General features: G+C 34.5%; 1 protein-coding gene across 3 annotated transcripts in view; it reads left to right on the top strand.

Moving 5' to 3' along the window:
• Positions 1-27,174, top strand: part of PLPP1 (phospholipid phosphatase 1) — a 91,881-nt gene that overhangs the window by 13,287 nt on the left and 51,420 nt on the right. The window contains exons 1-2 of one of the 3 annotated variants that reach the window (XM_064480667.1): positions 13,183-13,299; positions 18,588-18,742. The exons of 1 other annotated variant lie outside the window; for it this stretch is intronic. In XM_064480667.1, the coding sequence (XP_064336737.1) occupies positions 13,278-13,299; positions 18,588-18,742 (177 nt within the window). In that variant the 5' untranslated portion in view covers positions 13,183-13,277. Of the gene's footprint in view, positions 1-13,182; positions 13,300-18,587; positions 18,743-27,174 lie in introns of those variants that run through there. One more of the 3 variants, XM_031445185.2, reaches the window with a different exon arrangement.

Raw genomic sequence — 27,174 nt, 5'->3', positions numbered from 1 at the left:
GATTAAGAGTAAAATACTGAGATTGGGAGACAGCATAACTTGGTTGAATGTTTTTTAAGTCAAAAGCGGAGGAGTTTGAAATTTTGAACTGTCAGATATGTTAGGTAGAATTGTGGCAGATTATAGCTCACATAGAGGCTAGCTATAGACATGTTTTAGTGCATTTTCTGAATATAATTCAGGAGAAGGTGTTTGTGTTAAAGGAGATAAAGACATATTAATGCTATACATATTAATGCTTATTATAATAAAGAGTGTAAATGGGTACTTTTTTGAGTGAATGGGTACTTTTTAAAGTGGCCTTGCATTGTATATATGCAAACTATAATTACTCCAAATAAAAGGGAAATGGACTGTTGTATTATTTTAAAGTGGTTTAAATGTAAGGTGAGTTTTACCTTGCAATTTCAACAGAACCTTATTAGAATATTTTGTATTTTATCAAGATATGAAATAAGTTTCCATTTATTTTTACTAATGTCTAAAAGTTTCACAGAATTCTTTTATATTCATGAGATGCATAAAAGTTAGAGAGTATGGGGAGGGGGAGGGTGTAGCTCAAGTGGTAGAGCACATGCTTAGCATGCACGAGGTCCTGGGTTCAATCCCCCGCACCTCCTCTAAAAATAAATAAGTAAACCTAATTACCTCCTCCCACCAAAAAAAAAAAAAAAAAAAAAAAAAAAAAGAAAAGAAAAGAAAAGAAAAGAAAAAAATTAGAGAGTATGGACACTGGAAACACACAGGTCTGAGTTTGAATACTAATACTAGTTTTATCACCTACCATTAGGATAAATCCCCCAAGTTCACAGTTTCAGTTGCTTTATCTGAAAAGGACTGGGTCTTCATATGTCTGTTCTCCTTGGCTGTAGCCCAGTGTCTGCTACATAGTAGGCACTTAATTTATTCCACAAATATTATTTCCTCACATATTGTGTGCTAGGCTTTGTCTTAGGCAGTGGAGATGCATATAATCACACAAATAAATATAAAAATGAACCAATAAGGGCTGTGAAGGAGAGATATGGGTGCTATGAGAATTTATAAAAAGGGTTTTGAATGAGGAGAGTGGGGTCACTTTTTAGAATGATGACTGGCTGCAGAGTAGAATAATAGATCAGAGCTAGACAGGAATGGATTTAGGGAGATCAGTTAGGAGGCTGTTCAAATGGTCCAAATGAGATAATGGTAGTGAGAATAAAGAGGTGGAGAGGGAGAAAAGTTGAATGGATTTGAGAGGTATCTGGGAGGTAAAATGGACAGGTTTTGGTGATATATTGAAAGTGGGGAGTTGGAGAGAGAGAAGTATCAAAGATAGTTCTTGAAGTTCTGGCTTGTATAAGTGGATCAATGTTGGTTTTTGCCAATAACTGAGGTGGGGAGCACCGGGAGAGAACCCAATTTGAGTAGGGAGGGGGATGGAGAGGATATGGTGATTTTGGTTTTGAGCATATTATGTTTAAGGTGCCTTTGAAATTTGCTAAATGAACTATCAAGTCCTTGTTTGGATAAATGGATCTAAAACTCAGAGGAACTGTTTGACTTTTGGGAGTCATTGGCATATTCATGATAATTTAAGTCATGAGAATTGATGAAATCTCAGAAAGAAGTTATAAAGTGAAAAGGAAAGGTTTAGGACTGAGCCATGAGAAGCACCAACATTTCAGATTGGTTGGTGGAAATGAAAAACACCAAGACTGAGAGCAAGGGAATGCTTTAAAAACCAGGAGAATGTTTCTGGAAAGCCAAGTGAAGAGAATGCCTCTAGGAGAGAGTGGTAACAGTGTCTCCATTCTCCTGAAAGTTAAGTAAAATTACAGCTGGAAAGTGTCTGTTGGGTTTAGTAACACAAAGGTCATTGATAACCTTATGTAAAGCCATTACTGAATTAGGGTGGCCTGAAAAGTGGGTTGTTGAGGAATAAAGTAGAAATCTGTGGGTACTGATATTTCTTTTAAAAAGTTGAACTGAGAAGGAAGAATGTAGAAGTTGATAGTCTGGGATAGTAAATTGTCATGGTTTCCTGTGATATGCTGGATGGGGAAGAATGATCTTGCCAGACAGAGGAATCATTTTTAGGTCAATGGTACAGGAATAATTGAACTCTTCTTACAGAACCTTCTTTGTTGAGAACAATGGATTATTTCATACCCTGGTTTTTCAAAGTAACTGTTATTAAGTATGGTGGAGTTTGGGATATGGAGCCTGGTAGACTTGATTTCAAAAGTCTGCTTTGCTGTATATTTCTGCTTCAGGTCACATAGATGGTTATTTAGTCTTGTTGAGCTTCAGTTTCTTCACTTGCATAATGGAGAGAACACCATCTACTTCACAGAGTTGTTAGATATAAATGAGAATCTATGTAAATAAAGTACTTGGTACTTGCATAGGCACTCAACAAACTAATGTCTGCCTGTCTTTTTTTCTTGTTTCTCATGGTAGCTGCTATTTATTGTATAGTTTCAACATTGTGTGTTTGCGCTTAGTCTTAAAGGAATAATTTGTGGGAGTCCTTCCTTCTTTAGCTTATCTTCTGTATAAAATAACTTGAGTGGTACAAATATAGATTTTTGGGAAAATGGATATATGATTTGCTACAGCAATGATCATAACTATTAAAAAAAGAATTTTACCAAACTTTTTGGCTTGTGTACCTTCAAAAAAGAATGTGTGTGTGTTTTAAACAAAGCTTACTAATTTAGATATGCCACTTTGGTGACTTCCTGCCAAAGTAAGATTTTTTATGTTTTTCTTCTGAGACACACCTTAGTATAGCTTTATTTTAGCTTCTGGAACCTTGCCATTTGGCATAATTTTGGACTAGACATGATGGATCCACATAAATACTTTTAAGATTTAAAATAAACAACACAATTTTTTTTTTTTTTAACTGGTGGGAGCATGTGAACTCTTAAAAGCAGCTGAGGTCTCAAGTCTGGACTTTATTTGGTTGTTTACATTTTTTATTTGTAATTTTGATTCTTGAATTATTTCTTATGCATATTTTGTAATAAAATGGTGAAATTATCAGTCTGATTTATTTTCTGCAAGTTCAGTTCCTAAAGCAGTCTCCTTAAAGGATTTAAACTCTACCTCCCAATCACCACCTTACATATCCATAGAGAAGCATTTGTTTATATGCCTTTCTAGATGATGACTACTCTAGAAATTCTATAAGGGCATTAGAGTTTGCCAGCTTTACTCAAGAATCAATATAATAGAGGCGTTGGTGGTATAGTGGTGAGCATAGCTGCCTTCCAAGAATCAATATAATAGTAAACATACTTGTTATTCTTTGGAATATAGGCTTTTCTGGTGAATGGGAGAAGTTATCTCTTGCCTAGCTGCTAATAAGGGGGACTTCATTGGTTGAGGGAAGTTTATGGATGGGATTGCTGAGACTGGAAGTCTCAGTGGTTCAGAGAGAGAAGTAACTTAACCAGGTATTCTCACCTGAACAAAGGATGCTTTGATTTACAAGCATCAATAATACCCAGATGAAACCCCGCAGGCCATAATTTCTTTAAACTAAAGACTAAAGCTCTGTGGAAACTCTACTTCAAAGAGGAACCTTCCCCTTGATTCACTATCTTACATTGTCTTCTGAAATTTGTTGGCTATTGATAAGCCTTTGAAGAAAGATAACTAAAATACCTGTAGTTGGTATTTGATGAAATGTTTCTGTTTATAGATTTTGCAAGTTAAAAATAACTTTTTCACTAGAGGAACTTCTCATATCTTATTTCTTTACCCAAAGGTATATAGTTTATAATATATTTTAGTATTTTTACTTTGGAAATACATGCTATTTCATTATATGGATTCAGCATAATGTACTTAAAATTATCCCCCAGTTTTGGACATTTGAGTCTTGGTTATAGACTGCCATTATTGGTAAAATCTAGATTAGTGTTTTCTTTACAAATAATTATTCTGTGATTTCCAAATTTTCTAAAATTCACCTGTAATAAATTGGTAAACTCTGAAAAACTCAGAAAAGAAAATAAATATAACTACTAATCTCACTACCACCCAGAGATGATCCCTTTTAACATTTTGGTTATGTATCTTTCCAGTGCTTTTTTTTATGTTATGAACTCACACTTCTAAAAAAATCTGTGCTTTGAAAAAAACAAGTTGGGATATTACTGAATGTACTCTTTAATTTTTTTAAACTTAGTCTTCTACAAAATTACTTTTAATGATTGTGATTATTTCATTGTTTGTATTTGGCATAATCCACTTTACCTTTGTTTTTTAATATTTAGATTATTTGCAGTTTTGTACTGTAATTCTGCATAGACCATCCTTGTAGAAATTTGGAAAGCCTTCTTGGTTTGCCCATCCTAGACTATCTCAGTGTGTTCTGGCCTTTTCTGCCTGTTTCTCTTGTTATTCCAGTTCTTCCTTCTTAAATTATAAGACCAGATCAGGTGGATGAACTATTCTTCAAACAGTTTATTGACCATTCGGGAATGTATATGATGGCCTCTGTGAGTTCAGGGATCAGAGAGGCATTTAGATTCATTTTATTTGCCAGAGGTAAATAATTTCAATACATGAGTTCTGTAGTGTGATAATTTATGTTTGTCAGGTCTGTGGAGACTAAGAGAGCACTGGTTGTGAAGGCAGTAGGCAGAGGAGAAAGATCAGGGAATAAGCATTTAATTAAGCTCTCCTAATGTGCCAGGTAGTACGTTGGGCATATTACCAGGCTCTTAGTTTACAACAGGGAGGTACAAAAATTACATTTATTTGTATTCACCGTATGAGGAAACTGAGCTCAGATAGGTAGATAATTTGCCCATGCTCAGTCAGGTAGTAACTGGGAGAATGCCAAAAGTAAACCCAGCCAGGTGTATCTGACTACAAAGCCCCAGCTCTATCCAGGACCCCACCCTGCCACACCAAAGGAACGATTCAAGGAGGAGCTGAATAGAAGCTAGAATGGCAAGTAGGCATTAGCTAAGTGGAGGGGTGGAGTCATTGTTAGGGCTTGGCAAGAGGTTTGAAATCAGTGAGGGGAGTAGAGTGAGGTGATATAAGGCTTAAGCCACCATTTAAAAAAAATTGTATATAGTAAAATTCACTCTTTTGAGATACAGTTCTATGAATTGAGACCCTTTAGAATTTAGTCATATTAACCACCACTCAATCAAGGTACGGAACTAGTCTGTTAACCCCCAAAATTCCCTCATGCTGTTTTTTTTGGTCCTCCCACTGTCCTCCACCTCTGACAACCACTGATCTGTTCTCCATCCTATAATGTCATATAAATGGAATGTCCTATAATGCTATATAAATGGAATCATTCAGTATGGCCTCTTCACTTAGCATAATGCATTTCTAATTAGGCAACCACTAATGATGAATATGTTATTGTATAATTTTGCTGCAGTTTTTTGCCTCTTTTAAAATGTGCTTATATCATCGCCAAGTCTAGTTTCATGTAAACAAAATATTTTTTGGCCAAGAAATGATTAATAGTTATAGCTTCAAATATCAAAGAAGCCCGAAATAGATTCCTGATAAGTGCCAGAGAAAGTAAAATAGAAAACAAACTGTCTCTCCCCACACCTAACTGTGTTAGCCATCTCCTTGTCTTTTGCATATGGAAATCTGCGTGGAAAATTTGCTACTGATTGTGACCTTTACCAGCTCGAAAAAGAAAGGGAACAGCTGTTACCATGAGAGGGTAGAAGGAATTACGTTATTCCTGGCCAGTTGGCACTGTGTGCCTTTCTGGGGCAGTAACAACAGGTGACCAACTGCTGCTTTTTATTTTTGTTAGTGTATAAATAAATAGGCTAACTTGTTTTTCGTGCAGAAATCTCAGAGTCCATATTAAAATAACCTGCCTATGTATTTTTCCTGGATTTTTTTTAAAGCTGTTTAAATACATACACAAATTTATTTTAAGTGTCTTAATGAACTAAGAGACTCCAAGGTTGAGGATATTATAGGTAATTATTGACAGAAAACCACAAAAAGTAAAAACTTTCTTTGGTAAATGTCACTTATATCTAAACTAAACTGCACTTTCTCCCTTTTGTTCCAACTTAAACACAAAACAAAACACTGACAAGATAACTAAGTACTTTTTATAGTAAAACCATGTCAGCCACAGAGAGGTGGTGACTACAAGCTAGTGACCAGAATGTAGATGTTTCTAAAAGCTGAGGGTGCACTGTTTGAACTCTTGCCCCTGGATACTTCGAGTGCCATCTCTGTGAATCACACCCACATATACAGTGCTCTTGACCTCTGACCCCTCCCATAAGGCTCCAGGCTCTTCACCTTCTCCCCTTCTACTTAACACAAACTCATCTTCTTGAGGTACAGCTTTCACCAAGTCCTTTCTTGCTCAAGAGCCAGTGTTGATTTTTCATTTTCTATTGAAGCATATCCAAATTATTTACCTAGAATGGAAAATCCTCATACTGTAGTTTTTCTTTGCCCATTCATATTTCTCTTATTCCTCATTTCCTTCTACCGTACTATAGTTGGATCATCCTGTTGTTTTTGTTTTTTAAATTGGCTGGTAACAGACTGAGCTCAGTTATCAATCTTTAATTCATTTCTAATTGTTTCCCATTGCAGTTGTTTTGAATGATTTTTCTCCTATATTAGAACCATCAGTTATCTCCTGCTCTCCTCATTTTTCAGTAAATGGTATCATTTCCCACCTCATTTAGAAGACTTTAGAGTCAGATAAGTGCATGTTTGAAACCTGGATGTATCACTTACTACCAAGGCTGATAGGCAATATACACCTGAGTCTTCCTTTCCCCTGCCCACAACCCTCGTGTGGACTTTCCCCAAGATCCCACAGCCAAAAGGTTGAAGCAGAACCCAGCTTCTCTAGCACCAGCTGGCATCTGTTCTGAGTGGCCTGTGCTGGTGCAGTGCTAGTTGTTAAATATTTTTAATTTCACCCTTTTTATATGTATGACTTAAGTTACTTACCCTCTCTGAGTCATCCTCTCATCTTTAAAATGGGGATAATAATACTAAGATGACTCCTTGTTCATTCATCAAATATTTGTTGAGGACCTGCCTTGTTCTAAGCATTGCCTTAGGTGGTTGGGATATATCAGAGAACGAAAAAAATATTTGTGCCTTCTTAGAGCTTGTGTTCTAGTTTTGTGAGGATTAAATGAAAATTATTGTTAAATGTTCTGTGTGGTGCCAGACATATAGAGGTGCTCAAACTGTGTTTTAGCCTTCTTTCTTCACTTTTTCCACAGTTTCCATCAGGGCCAAATGGCCAAGGGGAATGTGGGAGGGAAAAAGGGTGAAGCCAATCGATACTAATAATTGGATGTTGCCTCCCTAGAGCATTACCTACCTAGACCTGACTACATTGCATGGTAATACAAATCAGATAGGAAGGTTTTTGTTTGTTTGTTTTTTAATGCTCTTGGTGAGTTGATGGTCTTGGTCATCTGTATATGTTTACACTTCCTCTCATCTCCCATGGATTCAGTTCCGTCCATTCATCCTCATTCTCAAGTCCTCCTATCTCACCACCTGCATTTCACCACAGCAGCTCACTATCACATCTTTTGCACTATAAAGACCAAAAAAAATTGTTATCCTTCTTTTGCCCTATTTGCCTTCAAGGTATAGACCAAGTTCTCCCCTTCCTTCCTTTTTATCAGAAGGCATTTAAACATTTTCTACCCACTTACTCTCATTTCCTAATTCTTTTCAGTCTTTGTGTTCTCACTCAGAATACTTCAGTCCTTCTGTCAGGGTTCATCAGTGACCTCTTGCCTGTTCTTTTTCTACTCAGCTTCTTTGCAAGTGGGTATCTGTTATTAGAACCTCTGAACCCAGAGGGCTCATGGCCTCATTGACCTAGGTTTGAATCCTAATTCTGCAGCCTAAGTTGCCTTGGGCAGTTTTCTTCATCTTGAGAATGATGTAATAATATTTACCTTTTAAAGGTGTTGAAGGGCACCTAGCATACTGTCAGGATATGTGGTGGGAGTTAAATAAAAACTATTAGTAACATTTTTGAAAAGTGCCCCCTCATTTTCCCTGACACTTCTTTCATGTTCTGCATCCTAGTTATCTGGTATTTAATTCCTTATTAGTTGGCTATATTGACTTTCTGTTTTCTTTCTAAGATTATGGCTATTGCCACTTCCTCTAAACGATCTTTTAATAAAATCTCATGGCTTCAGCTATCCCTTTTATAATTGCAATTTCAGATATTCATCTTTACTCTGCATTCTCTTTTGAGTGCCAGATATGAAAGTCTAGCTGTGTGCCAAATGTTCAGGGATAAGAATCAGGAAGGAGTCTCTGCATTTGAACTATAGAGGAAACTATCTTACTTGGCAAATTTATTAATTTCGCTTGTTGGTAAAATTTTGAATGACTTCTTTACTTTTGGACATCTAGTGATCCTTTATAAAGGAAGAGAAGGAAACCCTTTCTGTTCAGAAATAATACACAACTCCTGTCAATTAGTAGGAAGATTTCTCATGTGATTCTGGAAAGAATTTGCAACACCTGTTTCCAAAGAAAGCAAGAAAAATATTGCATGTTTTCCTCTCCAAAATGTATTTTGTTCAAACTGAATTGGACACCAAATAAAGAACATTCCTTAAATTTGGAATGAATAGAACTTTCTAAAAACTGCTCAGGTAACACAAAGTAGTAAAGAGCCAAAAAAATTTTATTTACTTTTAACCTTAGACTGCTAAAAGGAGAAAATGAAAGGGTTTGTAGAAGCAAATTTCACAAAAGTAACTAGACTTACTTATTAGACCCAAATATACATGTAGAGAAATGAACAAACATGGTTACATTTATATATGCTTGATTTTTTTTTTGGAAGGGAGAATATTTCTTACATATGGGTTTTATCCATTACCTTTTCGGTAAAACATCAGCTCCTAGAAGCAGTTCCCTCACTGTTTGTTTTTCTTGTAATTTTTGCTGAGGTTTCTGACTTCTCTTCCATAGGTTGCAGCAAAGTGTACTTTCACATTAGGCTGGCTTAATCAACCCGAGTATAGTAGATTAAGATGTTTTCTAGGTCACACAAAGCAACTGCCCCTTCACCCCAATCTAACAAACAGAAGAAAATCAGCGGTCTGTATACAGACCAGCTTAGGGTCATAGAATTATGGACTGAAAAGGGACCTAAAGATAATGTCATTCCTCTTTCTCATTTGTGGATAAGGAAACTGAGACCCTGGCGGTTAGTCTCCTTTCCTAAAAGAGAGGTGGTATGTTGTGAAAAGAAGAGGAACTTTTTGTTAAAGTCTTGGCTTCCCTCCTTACCAGTTGTGTAACATGGTTATCTGCCCTGGTACACCCCCAAGAGCCGTGTACTCTTGGGTGAGTTGCTTAACATCTGTGAGTTTCTAATAAAATTTAGCCCAGAGATATAGTTAGTACCTTTTAAAATTTTTAATAATTTGCTGTATTTGTGTTTTTCTTTTTTTTCTTAAACTTTAGCAAGACATTATTTCATTATCCTATAAAAACTCATGTGGTTTTATTGATCTGATTTTTCCTTTGTTTTCTATTTCATTAATTTCTGTCCTATATTCATTCCATTTACTTTCTTGAACTTTACAAAAATAAGTTGTTGTGTTGAATGTTTGTTTCATAAATTTCTAATATACAAACTTAAGGCTCTACATTTTCATGTGTAGAATGTTAACTGTATACTTTAAATTTTTGTTTGTCATATTTCTATTCATATCCAATGATTTTGTGATTTACATTTTGACTCTTCTATGACTTAGTGACTTTTAAGTTTTCAAATATGCAAATTTTGGGGGATTTTCTTTTCTTTCCCCTTCATAGAATTGTTAGAGATAGAATATAGGCAAATACCTGGCAAACAGTAAGTATTCAACAATGTTTTTACTTCTCTTTAAAGAAATAAACTTTGACTTTTGAAATTAAAACAGGAAACGACATTGTAAAAAGCACAAATAATACTACAAGTCACTTTATTTCTGTAATATAGCCAAATAAGGAGGTGATGTATAAAGAGCAAAGAGGGATGATGGGAAAGGGGTAAAACTGGGAGGAGGTGAAGGAGGAAGGAGAATTAAAGGAGGATGTAGGACTATCAAGTTGAATTAATTCTAGCTTCTTTGAGGTACTAGTCTACTGATCACTTAGGTCTGTGGGATTTGGGATTTGAATCATTTTTACTATATTTCTTATGCCTTTATAACAGAAGTATCCATAGATGACCTTTTTTTGAGTGTATATATGTGCAAGTTCTGAAACTATATGGCAAATATTCATAATGTTTTTGAGGAGAGGGTCCATAGTTTCATTAGAATCTTAAAGGAGTCTGTGAATCCCAAGAAGTTAAGAACTGCTTCTTTAGAGACTTCATCATGTGGGATAACTTGAGAAGCTTACCAGGAAAGAATTCTGTTTTTTCCTGTTACAGTAATGACTACTACCCACTTAAGAGAGATTGAGTGTTCCTTACAATTCCTCGGGTTAGAAGCAGATGACGAGGCAATGTACTAAGAACAGAATTTAGCTTTTACTGAAGTAAAACTTCAAACTACATGATACTTTATAAGCATAGATATTGTGCTACTTGTAATGAATGACAACACCTTAAATGCCTTTGATTATTATTTTTTGAAGGAATGAATGAATGAATGAATGAATGAATTAAATTGAAGTATAGTCAGTTACACCTAAGCCAAGTGTTCTTGGCTTCCACTCAAGGAAGGAATAATTCTGGGAGTAGGAGGAAGCAGTTGGTTGCTGCTATGAAGATATGGGGTACTGTAAAGGTGAGCTATGGGCAGACATAGGCAAGAAGGCTCTCTGCTGGGTTAGAGATTAAGAGACTTATCCAAGGACAGAAGAGTGGGAGAATCTGAGGTTGGTGGAGGGGTTGGAGAGTACCTCAGACACACTTGACCAGCCACTTTATTTCCCCTTGTAGGAAGGCTAGTTGCCGGGAGAGAGAAGCTAGCTCAGGATTCTGAAATTTGAGGGATGAAGCAGGGATAGGTTCTTTAAAAGAAGCAAGTCAAAAGTATTCATGTGGGGGAGTTTTATTCTGAGCACTGGCTCACAGTAAAATCTATGTGAAGTCTATGTTTATTCAAGTACTTCGTAATTATTTCCTCTGAAGTTAGAGACTCAAAATTAGTTTTGCTGAGTATTAAGTGTTAATAAAATTTGATGGCTCTCAACCTTAGTTTATTTTTAACCCCCTAAATCTGCATGACCTGTCATGAAAGCCTCCAGTTATATGTAGCTATTTCAGATGAAATTAATTAAAGTGAAATTAAAAAATCAGTCCTTCATTCTCACCAGCCATGTATCAAGTGCTCATTAGCCTTGTGTGGCTAGTGGCTACTGTATTGGACAGCACATTGTATTGGACATTTTTGTCATCACAGAAGATTTTATTGGACACTGCCCTAAGTGAAATTGTTTATTTTCTTTCCTCTTTCCTCCATCAGACTAATGCTGGTTTATATTAATATGTAATGAGTTTTTTAAAATAAAAAACTTGAAAGACTCACTAGAGTAATATTCCTTTGCTTATTATATAATTAAAAAAACAGATACACTTTTAGAATGATCTGCCTGAGTGCCATTATTTTATAAGATTTTTCAAGAAGTGGTGACTAAAATAAGTGTATTCTTTATGGTTTGTATTCAACTACCTCTACTAAACTGATGACCCACTTGATTATTTCTACTGCCTGTAAGAGAAGCATGTTCTTGAAAGGCCTAACATGTTATAACGAAGTTTCTAAAGTGAGAAAATTACCTTTGTCTTGTACATTTTTAGGACATACTAGACTTACTATGATTTATCTACTTCGTATGCGATAGATCATCATAGCTCTCAAAAGTTGCAAGAGAGGACAACCTCCAAAGTAATTATTTCACTATAATCCTGTTTCTCTGAGAACCTTTCAGTCAGTCATGAAAGCTAAGGGACAATTTGTCACTTTTTTGTTGTTTTAAAGAGAATAGAAAAATAGGCTTTTTCCTTTGCCCTGATTTCAGACAATCTCTTTGCCATAGATAGGACTTTTTCAGTAAAGTTGCATGTACAACTTAATTTTAGGAAACAAAATGAAAAAGTTTTCATTGTGATAAAGTGTTGTTTAAAATTCAAAATTAATGATTGGGATCTTTTGTTTTATTATGAAATATTCAAACATGGGGGTATTTACAGTAAAAAGTGAGTTTTCTACCTGATTTGTGTTAATACTGTCTGGAGATGGCTACTGAAAAGTTGGTTATATATTCTTCTAGGCTTTCCAATGTATATTTAGACATAAGTAATTTGTTTTACATAAATTAAATTATATTAAATATAATGTTTTTACAGATTAATTTGCCTACTAAGCAATATATACATATACATATTTCTGTGTATATGATCCATACTCATACTACTGATTAGGTTTAAATTACTTCCAGATTTTATGGTAGGACATCTAAAGCATAAGTATATTTTATATGAAGATAATATACAGTTGTAGCGTAGTGCAGCTGCTTTAGCATAATGGTGACCTATAATATGTGCTCAATACATGTTAGTTTCCATTCTTCTTGGACATATATGAGAAAGGCCATGGAAGGTGATTAACTGTTTTTTTTCCCTCCGCTATAACACAAACCTTTCTCTTAATCATATTTGTGTTTTGTGATTCAGGTTTATAAATTGCTACAAGACTAGCATGATTGCTATTTAAGAGTCTTGTAAGCTATGCTGCCCCAATTATTTTAGGCGCTTCTGGCAAAAGCAAGTATTTTTTACTAGTGAGTAAGAGACCAGATTGTGATTTATCCTTTTTACTGAGAGTGCACAGTATAGTGTGACTGTAAAGTACAGTATGTGCAAACGTTTTACATGGGAATCTTGGAACAAAGTCCTTTGCTAAATTTGAAGATGTATAGAATGGATACTGAGATTGGAAATTCAACACTTCTCCTATGGAGCAGGATATGTAATTGTGTGCTTTGTGATAAGATTTCAGATCTGATTGTTTCTAGAAGTTCTAGAGAAGAGATTAGGAAAAGATGGATCTACAGCTGATAATTACTTATAAAATCCTGTTGTAAAGTATTATTGCTTTATATTCTTCATCATTTCATTTGGAAATCTGATCCTTCTGCTTTCCTGCAGGGAATTTGTGGACCTCTGTTTTGGGTGGATCAGTAAAGAGGATTGAATTGGGGCCCCGACTTCTTTTTTCATTGAGGAAAGAGTAAGGGGTGCTGCTGAGAGAAGTGCTTCTGCAATAGCCATGTCTGAAGCTTTGCTTGGAGGTAATGCTGGACTGTACAAAAATTGCCTTCAAGATTACAGGAGTTTGTGAATTATGGATTATGTTTCCCAGTGGAAAACAAGCTTGAAAAATAATTGTTAGAATACAGAATTGGAAGTGCTTCCCTAGCATGTCCTTGGACTTACGATTGTTAATCAGTTTTGTTTGTTTGTTTGTTTGTTCTTTTCTTGGCTTATTTGTTTTAACTTGGGTCTTGTGGAGAGAAAAATAACTTAAAACTTTTTAGGACCTAAGGTTATGGTTATACAAAATTATTGTTTATGTGCCTCAGAGGCTTTTGCTTGCTTGTCTATTCGTTAGTCATTTATTCATTCAACATATATTCCTTGAAGTGCTTACTGTAAGCAGGATTATGGAGGGAAGCCTATCAGATAATAATCTACTCAGGGAAAAGGAAAACTGGAAAATATATTTTGCAGGGATACGAAAGGCTGAAGATAGGGGTGTGTGTGTGTGTGTGTATTTAGGAGAGAGAGAGACATACATCCATATATACATATACAGAGACATGGTCCATAGTTTTAAGTTCTAAAGGAAACATCTAAACAGTCTTAGAGCTCTCTCCTTTTCCTCTTTCTTTCTTTCTTTCTTTCTTTCTTTCTTTCTCTCTCTCCCTCTCTCTCTTTCTTTCTTTCTTTCTTTCTTTCTTTCTTTCTTTCTTTCTTTCTTTCTCTTTCTTTCTTTCTTTCTTTCTTTCTTTCTTTCTTTCTTTCTTTCTTTCTTTCTTTCTTTCTTTCTTTCTTTCTTTCTTTCTTTCTTTCTTTCTTTCTTTCTTTCTTTCTTTCTTTCTTTCTTTCTTTCTTTCTTTCTTTCTTTCTTTCTTTCTTTCTTTCTTTCTTTCTTTCTTTCTTTCTTTCTTTCCCTCAACATCTCTCATATACACTAGTATTTCTTGCCTCTGTACTTAACCCTCTGTTCTAACTTTACACTGCTTTTTCCTTTATACAGTTCTTCTGAGAGTCTTTTGCCCCATTAAAGCACAGATTGGGTTGTGTGGTCTCTTGTTACCCACAGAATAAAGTTAAAACTTCTTAATATATAATCTCAATATAGATTCTGTAGATAGTTTCTTTATTAAACTCCCCTGAGTTATCCAGTTTTACTTACTGTCTGTTCCTTGCTGAGACCCTGACTGGTCTTACCTTCTGCCTCCTGGTTCTGGATAGCTTGTTTCCCCGTGCAGACCTGTTCTCATCATTGTCTACCTTACCCTCAGTATTAGGAGGCTCACTTTGCCCTTTGGCTTCTAGATGGATTTGAACAATGGGCAGGAGGAGGGTGGGATTGCTGTGTTTAGTCTCCTGGCTTCCTCTTTCCAAATCCTGTCATGTTGGCTCTCCCAGAAGTCATAGCTCTTTGAACCTTTTAGGCCTAGGAGTAGTCATAGCTTCAGGAGGTTGTACTATCTCTTGACTCTGCCCACACCTTCTATATCTTGTAAATAGCCCCTTTTAAAGCTCTTCTTAAGTTCCCCAGTTTGAGGGTGCTGTTTCCTGCTGGGATCTTGACTGCTACATTGTCCAAGTCCTCTAAGCTCAGTCCTGCTTGCAGTTACAGCTGTGTTATTTTCCTGTAGCAGGTATCTCTCTCTTCTGTTAAAACTTTTTTGATGAGGTCTTTTTTTATTCCTTCCTTCTTTTAGTCTGTCTTTTTTTTTTTTTCTTTTTCCTTTCCTGGCACCATGGCTGCCAGGTAATAGGAATTGAAATGTCTGAGTGAATAAGGAGAGGAGATTTTCAAGAGGATGGACACTTGAATTTTCCTGTAGTATAGCATAATCTTTATTTAGATGTCTGAAATTGAGGAAATAGGGGAAGCTAGTGGGTACTGAAGTCAGTATAGTCACTTAAATAACATCTAGATTTATATTTCGTTCTTTTCAAAATGTAAACTTAGAACTTGTTTTCCTTTACACTTGCTTTTATATATTAGAAATTAACATTGGCTCTCTTTAAAATGCATTATAGATATATTCCATTGGAATCTACTGTAACAGCCTGTCTTTAAGGAAGTATGTACTATATACAAAATGGGAGATAATTCAGTTATTACTTAATTGGGGAAAAATATAGGAAATGTTTATTATGTGTATCTCCAGATATTTATCTATCTTCCTCAATATATCTTAGAAGAATTGCACTAAGAGCAGACCTGTAGTAGCTAACAAATGTGTTTATTAGCAAGATTGAACTTTTAAAAAGTGATTTCTCTTAAGAAGGGAATTTCAATTAAGAGAAAAATATCCTGGAATTATGATAAGGGTTAAATATATATGTATCCTTCATATATTAAGGAATGAATATACCTGTCCTGTGAAAAGGTTTATTTTGAGAAGAATCTTCCTGTAACATTAACTTTGACCCAGAACTCTCTCTTACTACTAAAAAATTACCACTGAAAATACTTTCTGTAGTAGATTGAGATTATTTCATTGCTTTTTACAGTAGAAGTGTCTGTTTACTCTAGGGGGATGGCTATGCCTCTGTGTGTTTGTATATGTATGTCTTAGTCTGCTTGGGCTGCCATAACTAAATACCATAAACTAGGTGGCTTAAACAACAGAACTTTATTTTCTTAGAGTTCTGGAGGCTGGTATTCTGACATCAGGGTGCAAGGATGGTCAGGTTTTAGTGAGGGCTCACTTCTTGGCTTGCAGATGGCCACCTTCTTGCTGTATCCTCACATGGCCGTTCCTTGGTTGCATGCATGAGGAAAGAGATCTCTCTTCCTCTTTTTATAAGGCCGCCAGTCTTATTGGATTAGGACCCTACCTTTATGACTCATTTAGCTTAGTTACCTCCTAAAAGTCCTATCTCCAATTATAGTAAAATTGGGGGGTTAGAACTTCAACATAAGAGTTTGGGACAGATAAGTAGGGAGTGCCTGGCTTGGACTTGAATGGGAAACAAGAGGGCATGTATCCCCAACAGAAGGCTGAACATATATGTAGCTACCTATGGTTTTGAAAACATAGTATATTCAGGCAACAGCAAATAGTTCAGTGTAATTGGAGCCCTAAGGTCTGCATAGGGAAGAGTGAAAGATGAGGCTGAGCATTTAAGAAGGTGCCAGATCACCCCAAAGGCAGTATTCTTAACTCTAAACTAATTTTTTCCCACATAAACCAGCTCCTCATCCCAACTTAACATTTTTATGAGTGGGACCATCATTCTCCCTACTCCAAAGCCCTCAAGTGTCATCTTTAGGCCTGCCTCAGCAATTGTGATCAGTCATCAAGTTGAGTCATTTCTATATTCAAAACACTCTTTCATGTATCCTTTTCTATTTTCACCATCAACACACTACTTATCACTTAATTACTGGATTATTTCAAAGCTGTATTAAATGTTCCCCTTTGTAACTTTTTTAAAAGTTAATTTTTAAAATCACTTATTTTACCCTGTCAGTAACATTGAGCAAAAGAGAACAGTGATATTTTATTTCCTACAGGACAAATCCTTTCTTAGGCCAGTATTCATAATTCTTTTAGTTAAACACAAATTCCCAAAGCTCTCTTTCTACTATTAAAAAAAATCACATAATCTCACACAATCACAGAATGAGAGTAATTGCAGTAAAGAAGATTTTGTTTCACTAATGTTGAGTTTTTATTATGAACATAACATGTATTTTATACTGAACAAACTTTTTCAGAGGACACCCTCCCCATCCAAATCATCTTCCTTATCACAATTCCAACCTGTTAATTTAGCCAATCACTTGCCTCTATGGAAAGCTCCATATATATATACTGACAGTAGGAGCAGATAGCCTGTGTTGTAATCCTGGTTCCATTACTTACTAATTCCAGCAAGGTTCTGCATTTCCCTAAACCTCATAATAATTTTATTTAAAAAAAGGGGGAAGTGTCTACTTCACAGGGTTGAAGTAAGGATTGCATTAATCTGTGTAGCCTGGTGCCCAGCATGTGTGAGCACGCAGTACCTGTTGGCTATAAAATGTTATGTCCCATGAAAAGTCTTTGCTCATTCTCTCTGTGCTCTTGTTGGGACCTCATGCTGCCCTTGCATCCCTCTCCCACTAAATGCTTTCTTTGAACCCTTCCCTACTGCCTATGATTGACCTGCTGTTTCAAGTTCAGCTTAGTTGCCTTTTCTTTAATAGTCTTTTCTAACTACTTTAGTTCACGTTGACCTCTGAATTCCTGTAGGACTTTTTATATCATTTTAGAAATTACTCACATTTTCTCTCTTTTATGGTATTCCTTTTAAAATTTACATACAGTAAAATTTACTTTTTTTTTGTTTTTGTACATTCTATGAATTTTGACAAGTGCTTAGAGTTGTGGAATTACCATCACAATCAAGATAAAGAAAAATTTCATCACCCCTCACAAATCTAAGTATTACTTTTAAAACTATTTCTGGAGTATGCATTCTGTTTCTTCATGTACAGTTTAGGCTCTTGAGCCGAGTGTCTATTTTACACTAATTGTCTCCTCTGGGTATGGCATAGCCTAGTTTCAAGCATCTAGTAAGTAGATGCTTGACTGATAAAATGAAGCCTGAAGGTGTGGTAAATTTGAACATACTAAAAAGCTACTTATTTAAGTTACTTCTCTTTGGTCTTTCATTTTACTTGGGTAAGCAATTTCAAAAGGACATTATTCCTGTACAACTTGTTAAAGTGCTTCTGGAGCCTTTCCTGGGCTAATGAAAACCACTTTTAGTTTATCTTTGGAAAACAAAGGACTTGTTTCTGTTTTAATTGTCAGGTATACTTAAGGTTTCTATTTTTTCTAGCCCTATTAATTTAAATTTTAATATGAAACAAAATTTTTTTATCTTTCCCCTCCTTGACTACATTTGGCTATTCTGATGTTTTATTGATTATTAAATGTATTTACTGAGTTTTGCTTTTTTTCTTGAACATAATTTATTATATCAAGCAATCAATTAAAAATGATTTAGTTGCAAAATGTAAAATATAAAACCTTCCTGTTTTCTCACCTTTATCTTTTCATGGACCAATTTTGCTCTCTTCCTGGGGTTTCTTTTATTGATTGTTTCTAAAATCAGAGGTCAACGCAAGTAAGAGAATTTAAACTTGATAGAGTTGGGGCTGATATGGACAAGCTAATGCTGCATGGTTTCCTCAGTCTTTACTCTTGGATATTATTATGGAGTGTAATCCTTTTTCAAAAAGGGCAAAATATGGTTAAGATTTATATCCCATTCAGTAGACCTTACTTCCTAATGAAGTGAATTGAATTTAACCATTTGTGTCTTTTTTTCCCTTCCCTAACAGCTTCCATGCCTATGGCTGTTCTAAATTTGGGCCAAATATATCCATTTCAGAGAGGCTTTTTCTGTAAAGACAACAGCATCCAGTATCCGTACCATGACAGTACCGTCACATCCACTGTCCTCACCATAGTGGGGCTTGGTTTACCCATTTCCTCTGTAAGTAAATTAATAAGTAGGTAGTGATGGGTTTGTTGTGCTGGAGGTTGTATGAAGTGATCGAATTGGGGTGGGGGTAGTTCCATAGTACTATCTTCACCAGTGTTGACGTGGTGAATAATTGCTTGAAGAATATACCCACTATTTCAATCCAGGGCAGTGTTTCTCCAATTAAAAGGAGATATTACCTAAACCAACTTGATGACATCATAAAGAATTATAGAATGATTATTTTAGAATGAAGAGTTCATTTGAGTCATTTGGATCAACACTTTTTGGTATAGAAGTGAAGAAATGTAGGCTCAGATACTTGCTCAAGCCTTGTGAGCCATTTTATGGCAGAGCTGAAACTAAGATTATGCCTGTTTTATACCAATTTAAGTCGAAATTGAGGTCATGAAAAAGGAGATAGATTTATTTATTAAATTTGAGAAAAGAGCTCATCAGAAAGAATATAAATACATATGCAAAAGAAAATCCTCAGAATACATCAAAGATATATCACTGTTTTTTAAGTTTTACTGTCCTTAAGAAAGTTCATCAGTTTATAGGTTAATACTGGGTTTCATTACTTTAGATAACTGGAAACTTTCCTTCTGAGGTAAAGTTTCACAAACTAGCTTAAGATTGGCACTTCAGATTTGTTCTTACTTTCTTTATCCTTGGCTGTGACTCCTGCACCTTGGCCTGTATCTCTTTATGTGAGATGAAAATAAATGAGAAGGAAAAAGTAAAGATTTATCTCCTTGAGTGTTTTGGGAGTCCAGCAGGTCATGCCATATTTCTCTTTTGACCACCTATCTCTTGTCAGTTGCCTTCCTCAGATAGTTGACTTAAAAATGTTATTGCTTTAGCAAACTCTACAGCCTTATTTCTGCAATAAGATGATGGGCTGGCTTTTCTTTCCCTCTGTTGCCCCCGAATTTTCTAATAATAATAACCTAATTCTTTGGTTTTTCAGTTCATCTCTGAGTCCATTCTGCCCCTTTGGCTAGCAGATTTTTTGTTGTTGTTGATGCTCTTTAGCACAGTATTCTAAAGGTGCAGAGAACTTGGATTTTATTATATTCCAGAATATATTAAATACTTCCACTTATAGTCTATACATCCTAATTTGATTATAACCACCTTTATAGGTATAAAAAAGGGAGAAAATTGGGGATTTAGTTTATGGAAATATTTACTCTTTTCCTAAGTAAATTCCACCATAATTGGTAACCTTAATGTTAACCACCAGGCTTATGAAACAATGTGCAGGAAAGCATATAGTACTGTTACTTAGATGATAATAGACAATGGTACTGTACTTATATGAAGTACAAGGTATCTGTTGTAGCCATTATTTGAGTAGCAGTTGCTCAAATCGAGAAGAGGGCTCAGCGAAGCCTAAGTATGGTCAAGGAGAGTTTTTGTCCCTTTGTACTATCATTTATGATAAACTTCATCCTAAGTGTGTATTATATATTAAGTTATTAGCTCCTAATAGAAGAACATTTATGTAAACATATCTTAATGTGCAAAAGTCTTTAAGTATGTTAAAGATTTGTTACTTGAAATCCTATTATGTCTCTATTTGAAGTGTTCGTCTATTAAAATTCTCTTTCTCTAGGATGTTGATTATTCCCATTTTTGATGGGGGAATTTTAGTGAAGTCATTCTTGGTGATTATTGTTTAAAAATACAGAAATGTCAATAGCCTTTTAAACCAAAATTTAGAATAATGTACTTTGGATTATTCTTTTCGGCTGTTGTGGTGTGTGAATGTAACAGGAAGAATGCCTGGCTTTTGTATAGCATTCAGCACAAGTATTTTTCTAGCATTGGTTATTCCTCAGATTTTTGCTACAAGTATTACCAGTGTGCTGTATGAAGTAGATAATATTCACAGTTTTAAAGGATAAAGTACAACTTGGAAGAGATATTTTCCTCTATTTTTGGTACTCTAATTGCTTTCAAATTAACTTTTTAAAAATCACTTTTACTCCCTTTATTAATGCCTGAGGAAAAAGACAGTACAGGATAATTTGGGGCATTGGTGGTGGGGAGTAATTGGATTGTTATATAATACTATATCTGTAAAGTCTGAGATTTACTAATGTTTAGGAAGACGAGGGAGATCACTTACTATGGATATGTGGATTTTCCCAAGTTCTTTGTTTTGGCATATAGTTTGAAAAATGGTATTTCTTCAGGTGACTATCCCAAAGGAGGTAACTGAGGCCCAATTTTTATTATTTTTGAGTAGCTACTTAGATGGTAATAAAAAATTGCTATGACGAAGGAAGGGTTAGTAATATGTTTATATTTATAAGCTGTAGGGTAGTATGTAAGTAAAGTGTTACATATAGCAAAAGTGGCTATAAATGCCCTGCATTATTGGAGGACATTGGTGTTTGTTGGGTTTTACGGCATGGGAAGTCTCTCTTGCCACTCTTTCCTATACCAGCCCAGAAAGCTGGTATCAAAATGACCCTTTGCCCACACTTGAATGTTTTAACTCCTTTGTTTTCATGTTGACATAAGTGCTGTACTGCCTTTTTCCACCCCCTACCTCCAATAGACACAAAGCAATAAGCTTTACTAGGGTAGGGATGGTCTGTTTTGCTCCTTGTATCCTTAGTACAAAGCATATCACTTAATATGTAATAAGTGTTTAATAAATATAGATAGCAAAATTTAATGAAAAAATACTAAATGTGAAATGGAATAAGGTTATTACTTATGTTTAATAATAATTACAACCATAACTCTTTGGAAATAATACTATATTTCCAAGTCATCTCTTAATGTCAGGTACCTCATTAAAATAGCTTTTTAGGAAAAGGGACATTGTTATACTGAATACATAACCTGTTTAGAGATATGTTAAAATATGGGGGAGTATGTATTAGAATGAAAGACATATGGTATTATGGAGCTTAGTTTCTTAGAATGGAAATAAATTTTATTTCCTTGTTTACTTATTCCAGCATAGAGCTGCATTTTTTGTCTACATTATTATGAAAAGTACTGGTTTAATCAGTTCTTACGAGCATTTATTCCAGCACCATTTCTTTATATAATTGTCACAAATGAAGTAATACCAGATGCATCCTTAAGTAATTTGCTATAATCACAGACATTTTCTTTGTTTAAGTCTGCTTTTTATACTACCTTTGGAAGAGGTAATGTATAGATTTGGTATATTAAGTGTTTGTTATATATCCATTTTACAGAACACTTGAAAATATTTTAATAAATTTTAATATACTGGATGAACTTAAAGGAAAGAAAACTTATATAAATATTGAGTATATACTGCCAGTAATGAAAACAGAAGCTCTATTAGCGTCACATTAATCAAGGTTATGAAATTCCACTGCTGGTTTCCTTAATGCTATGGCTTTTTAAGGTATTAATTGGGAAAAATAGCTGCTCATAAAATCTTTTTAAAAATAGTTTCTGTGTATGTTATGGAATGCCTCTGCTAAGGTTAAGTGATCAAGAGCTATTGCTTCACATGCTGAGTATAGCTCTATTAAATTAGTAGACATTATTTTCTAACTTTTCTAATGCATGCATCTTGACAAATCTGCAGCATTTGAAGGGGTTAAATATTATTCCTAGATGGGAATTCTGATTTTTAAGAAGCCCTAAAATCTCCTTCTACTAAATGACCTCCATCAGTGAATTGTATGTGATAAAAAGATAATTGAAATTAAAATGTTCATTTTGCCTACACCAGGAATTGAGTCCTCTTGCCATCTAAACTTGCAATCAGTTACACCCCCACCCCTGCCACTGTTTCAAGCAGAAGTGACATAACTTTTTAGTTTGTTAAATATTGAATTGGCAAAATGACCAAGCAAAATATTTTTGATGGTTGTATTGAAATTAACATGCAGTTATGTTAAAATATATGGAAAAGCTCAGATTTGTCTCTTTTTTGTTAACTCCTTTTTGTAAAATAGACCAAAATTTAAAAAAAATAAAGTTTTTGTCTCTGAATACATGAAAATAACATGGCAATATCTTGTGTTTTTCTGTTGCGGACCAAAGAGTTTGAAGGTGAAGTATCTCAATATGACTTATTTTGGGAATGTCATCTGTCATACTTTAGGTAAAATTGAAGTGAAGGCATTTGTGTTAATATTTCATAAACTTATTTCCTTCTTTCATAAATACTATTTTGAAAACTCTAGCTGATGATGTTATATACTTTCTTAGGTCCTAAGAAATTGGTTGAACTTGTGATGTTGTTTCTTTGAAAACTTTTTGTAATTAAAAATAAATTTTTATCTTGGATTTGGCAATGAGGTTTTAGATATCAGCACCAAAATCATGATCCATGAAAGAAGTAATAAGTTTTGCTTTATTAAAAATAATGTCTGCTCTGTCTAAAGCCATACACTAGGGAAAAATATTTGTAAAACACATATCTGATAGAGGATTTGTGTCCAAAATATACAAAGAACTCATAAAACTCAACAGTAAGAAAACAAGCAACCTAATCAAAAAGTGGGGGAAAGATCAAAGTAGATAGACACCTCACTGAAGAAGACATACAGATGGCAAATAAGCATATAAAAAGATGCACCATATCATATTTCATTAGGGAATTGTATATTAAAACAACAGTGAGATACTACTACGCATCTATTAGAATGGCTAACGGTCAAAACACTGACATCACCAAATGCTGTAAGCGTGTGGAACAACAGAAGTTCTCAGTCATTGCTGATAGGAATGTAAAATGGTAAAGCCACTTTGGAAGAGAGTGGGCAGATTTTTAGAAAATTAAACATAGTCTTACCATAGTCTAAATCGAGCTCCTAGATATTTATCCAAATGAATCGAAAACTTATGGCCACATAAAAACAAGCACATGATATTTATAGCAGCTTTATTTTATTTTTTAACTGAAGTATTACTGATTTACAGTGTTGTGTTAGTGAAGTAAGTCAGAAAGAGAAAAACACCATATGATATCACTTATATGTGGAGTCTTAACAGATGACACAGATGAACTTATTTACAAAACAGAAACAGACTCACAGATACAGAAAATAAACTTATGGTTACCAAAGGGAAATTGGGGGGGGGGGAATAAACTAAAAGTTTGGGATTTACAGATATAATATAGATACATCAGCTTTATTTGTAACTGCTAAGACCTGGAAGCAACTGAGATGTCCTTCAGTAGGTGAATGGATAAACCCTGGTACATCGATACAATGGAATATTATTCAGTGATAAAAAGAAATAGCTATCCAGCCTTAAAAAGACATGGAAAAACCTTAAATACATATTGCTGAATGAAATAAACCAATCTGAAAAGGCTACATTGTGTATAATTCCAACTATATGACATTCTGGAAAAGGCAAAACTATGGAGACAATAAAAAGATCAGTGGGTGCTAAGGGTTGGCAGGAGGACAGAGAAGGAATGGATAGTTGGAGTACAGAGGACTTTTAGGGCAGTGAAACTGTTACGTATGATATTATAATGGTGGATGCATGATGTTACATATTTGTCAAAACCTCTAGAACTGTACAACACAAAGAATGAACCCTAATATAAACTATGAAGTTTACTTAATAATGTATCAATACTGGTTCATCAGTTATAACAAATACACCACATCTGTGAAAGATGTTTATAATAGAGGAAATTAAGGGTGGTGGTTGTGGAGAGAGAGTGTATCTTTTACTTTCTGCTCAGTTTTTTATTAACCTAAAATTATTTTAAGAAAGTGTATTAATCTTAAAATTTTTGAAAATAAAAAAAATTTGCTCACAAAGTCTGGTGAAATGTCAATGCTCTTTCTAAATAGTATTAGTAATAATTGCTACAAATGGTTATCTTTATAGTGAATAATTTATACATTAATTGCTAGGAATAGTATTACTTGATAATATATAAAAAGTAAACTTTCAAGGCTGTTCTTATATAATTTATTTGTTAGCTCATTTTATAAGAGTATTTTTTTAAATAATAAAAATTCTTTCACTATTTTTTCTTGTTATTTTTTTAAATTTTATTTTTTATTGAAGTGTAGTTGATTTACATTGTTAGTTTCAGATGTGTAGCAAAGCAATTTAGTTATACATACATATGTATATTTTCAGATTCTTTTCCATTATAGCTTATTACAAGAAATTGAATATAGTTCCCTGTGCTATACAGTAGGTCCTTGTTGTTTATCTATTTTATATATAGTAATGTGTATGTGTTAATTCCAAACTCTTAATTTATGCCCCCCCGGCCCCATTTTGTAACCATAGTTTGTTTTTTATGTCCATTAGTTTACTTCTTGTTTATAAATAAAGTTTGTATCATTTTTTTTAGATTCCACATGTAAGTAATATCATATGATATTTGTCTTTCTCTGTCTGACTTACTACACTTAATATGATAATCTCTAGGTCCATCCATGTTGCTGCAAGTGACATTATTTCATTTTTTTTAAGGCTGATTAATATTCCATTGTATATATATACCATTTTTTTTTATTTGGTATAGTCAGTTTACAGTGTTGTGTCAATTTCTGGTGTACAGCACAATGCTTCAGTCATACATGAATATACATATATTCATTTTCATATTCCTTTTCACTGTAAGCTACTACAAGATACTGAATATATTTCCCTGTGGTATGCAACCACATTTTCTTTATCCATTCATCTGTTGATGGACATTTAAGATTGTTTCCATGTCTTGGCCATTGTAGATAGTGCTGCCAGGAACATTGGGGGTGCATGTGTCTTTTTGAATTTCAGTTTTCCCTGGATATATGCCTAGTATAATTGCTGGATTATATGGTAAGTCTACTTTTAGTACTTTTAGTTTTATAAGGAACCCCCATGCTGTTGTCCATAGTGGCTGCACCAATTTTCATTCCCACCAATAGTGTATGTGGGTTTCTTTTTCTCCATACTCTTTCCAACGTTTATCATTTGTAAACTTTTTAATCATGGCCATTCTGACTGGTGTGAGGTGATAGCTCATTATAGTTTTGATTTGTATATTCTTGCCTCCTTTGTTGTGGATTAATTGACCATAAGTGTGTGAATTTACTTCTAGACTTTCAGTCCTGTTCCATTGGTCTATATGTCCAGTTTTGTGCCAGTACCATGCTGTTTTGATTACTGTAGCTTTGTAGCATAATCTGAAGTCAGGGAGTGTGGTTCCTCCAGCTCTGTTCTTCATTCTCAGGATTGTTTATGCTATTTGGGGTCTTTTGTATTTTCATACAAATTAAAAAGTTATTTGTTCCAGTTCTGTGGAAAATGTCATTGGTAATTAGATAGGGGTTGCATTGAATATGTATATTGCCTTGGGTAGTATGGCCATTTTAACAATATTGGGTCTTCCAATCCAAGAACATGGTGTATCTTTCCATCTGTTTGTGTCATCTTCAGTGTCTTTCATCAGTGTCTTCCAGTTTTCAGAGTATAGGTCCTTTGCCTCCTTAGGTAGGTTTATTCCTAGGCATTTTATTCTTTTTGGTGTGATGGTAAATGGGATTGTTTCCTTAATTTCTTTTTCTGATATTTTGTTGTTAGTGTATAGAAATGCAGCTGATTTCTCTATATTAATTTTGTATCCTGCAACTTTACTGAATTCACTGAATGAGATCTAGTAGTTTTCTGGTAGCGTCTTTAGGATTTTCTGTGTATAGTATCATGTCATCTGCAAACATTGACAGTTTTACTTTTTTTCCAGTTTGGATTCCTTTTCTTTCTTTTTTTCTTTGCTCTGACTGGGACTTCCAAAACTAGTTGAATAAATGGGGCGATAGTGGGCAATCCTTGACTTGTTCCTGATCTTAGAGGAAATATTTTCAGCTTTTCACCATCGAGTATGATGTTAGCTGTGGGTTTGTCATATGTGGCCTTTATTATGTTGAGGTATATTCCCTGAGAGTGTTTGTTTGGACTTGAGATCACTGGTTCTTGCCAAAGGAAAGGAGTGCAAAATTGGTTGACAGTTTAATAAATAAAATACTTTTAATTTATTAGACTTAATAATGTAGTGAAGACCTAAATTTAGAAAATATACAAATTTAGTGCAAGTTTTCAGTTTTTATAATAAAAAACAAAAGAGGAACTGAAATCTTGGCACTTATAGTCCTATAATTAAGAAGATATATGTATGGGCTGTATTTAGTTCATTTTATGTAAGGACCATTTCAAGTTTTATTATGCAGTAGACCTGTAATACACTAAAATTTTTTTGGTTGTCTCTGAAAAATTATTGAATGTAGAATCATCTTTTAACAGTGAAGATTTTATCTAAATATAGGTTCACAGTCCATTATCCAGAACTCTTGGAGCCAGAACTTTCTGAATATTTGGAGGGTTATATGATTCATACACCTTGTGTAATGCCCTCAGCAGGGTCTAGGACAGTACCTTGTAATCAAATACATCAATATTTATATAGCGAAATA

This window comes from Camelus dromedarius, chromosome 3, assembly GCF_036321535.1.
Source record: "Camelus dromedarius isolate mCamDro1 chromosome 3, mCamDro1.pat, whole genome shotgun sequence".
Lineage (NCBI taxonomy): Eukaryota > Metazoa > Chordata > Mammalia > Artiodactyla > Camelidae > Camelus > Camelus dromedarius.
Note: the sequence above shows the minus strand (reverse complement) of the source record. Positions and strands in the feature narration are given on the sequence as shown.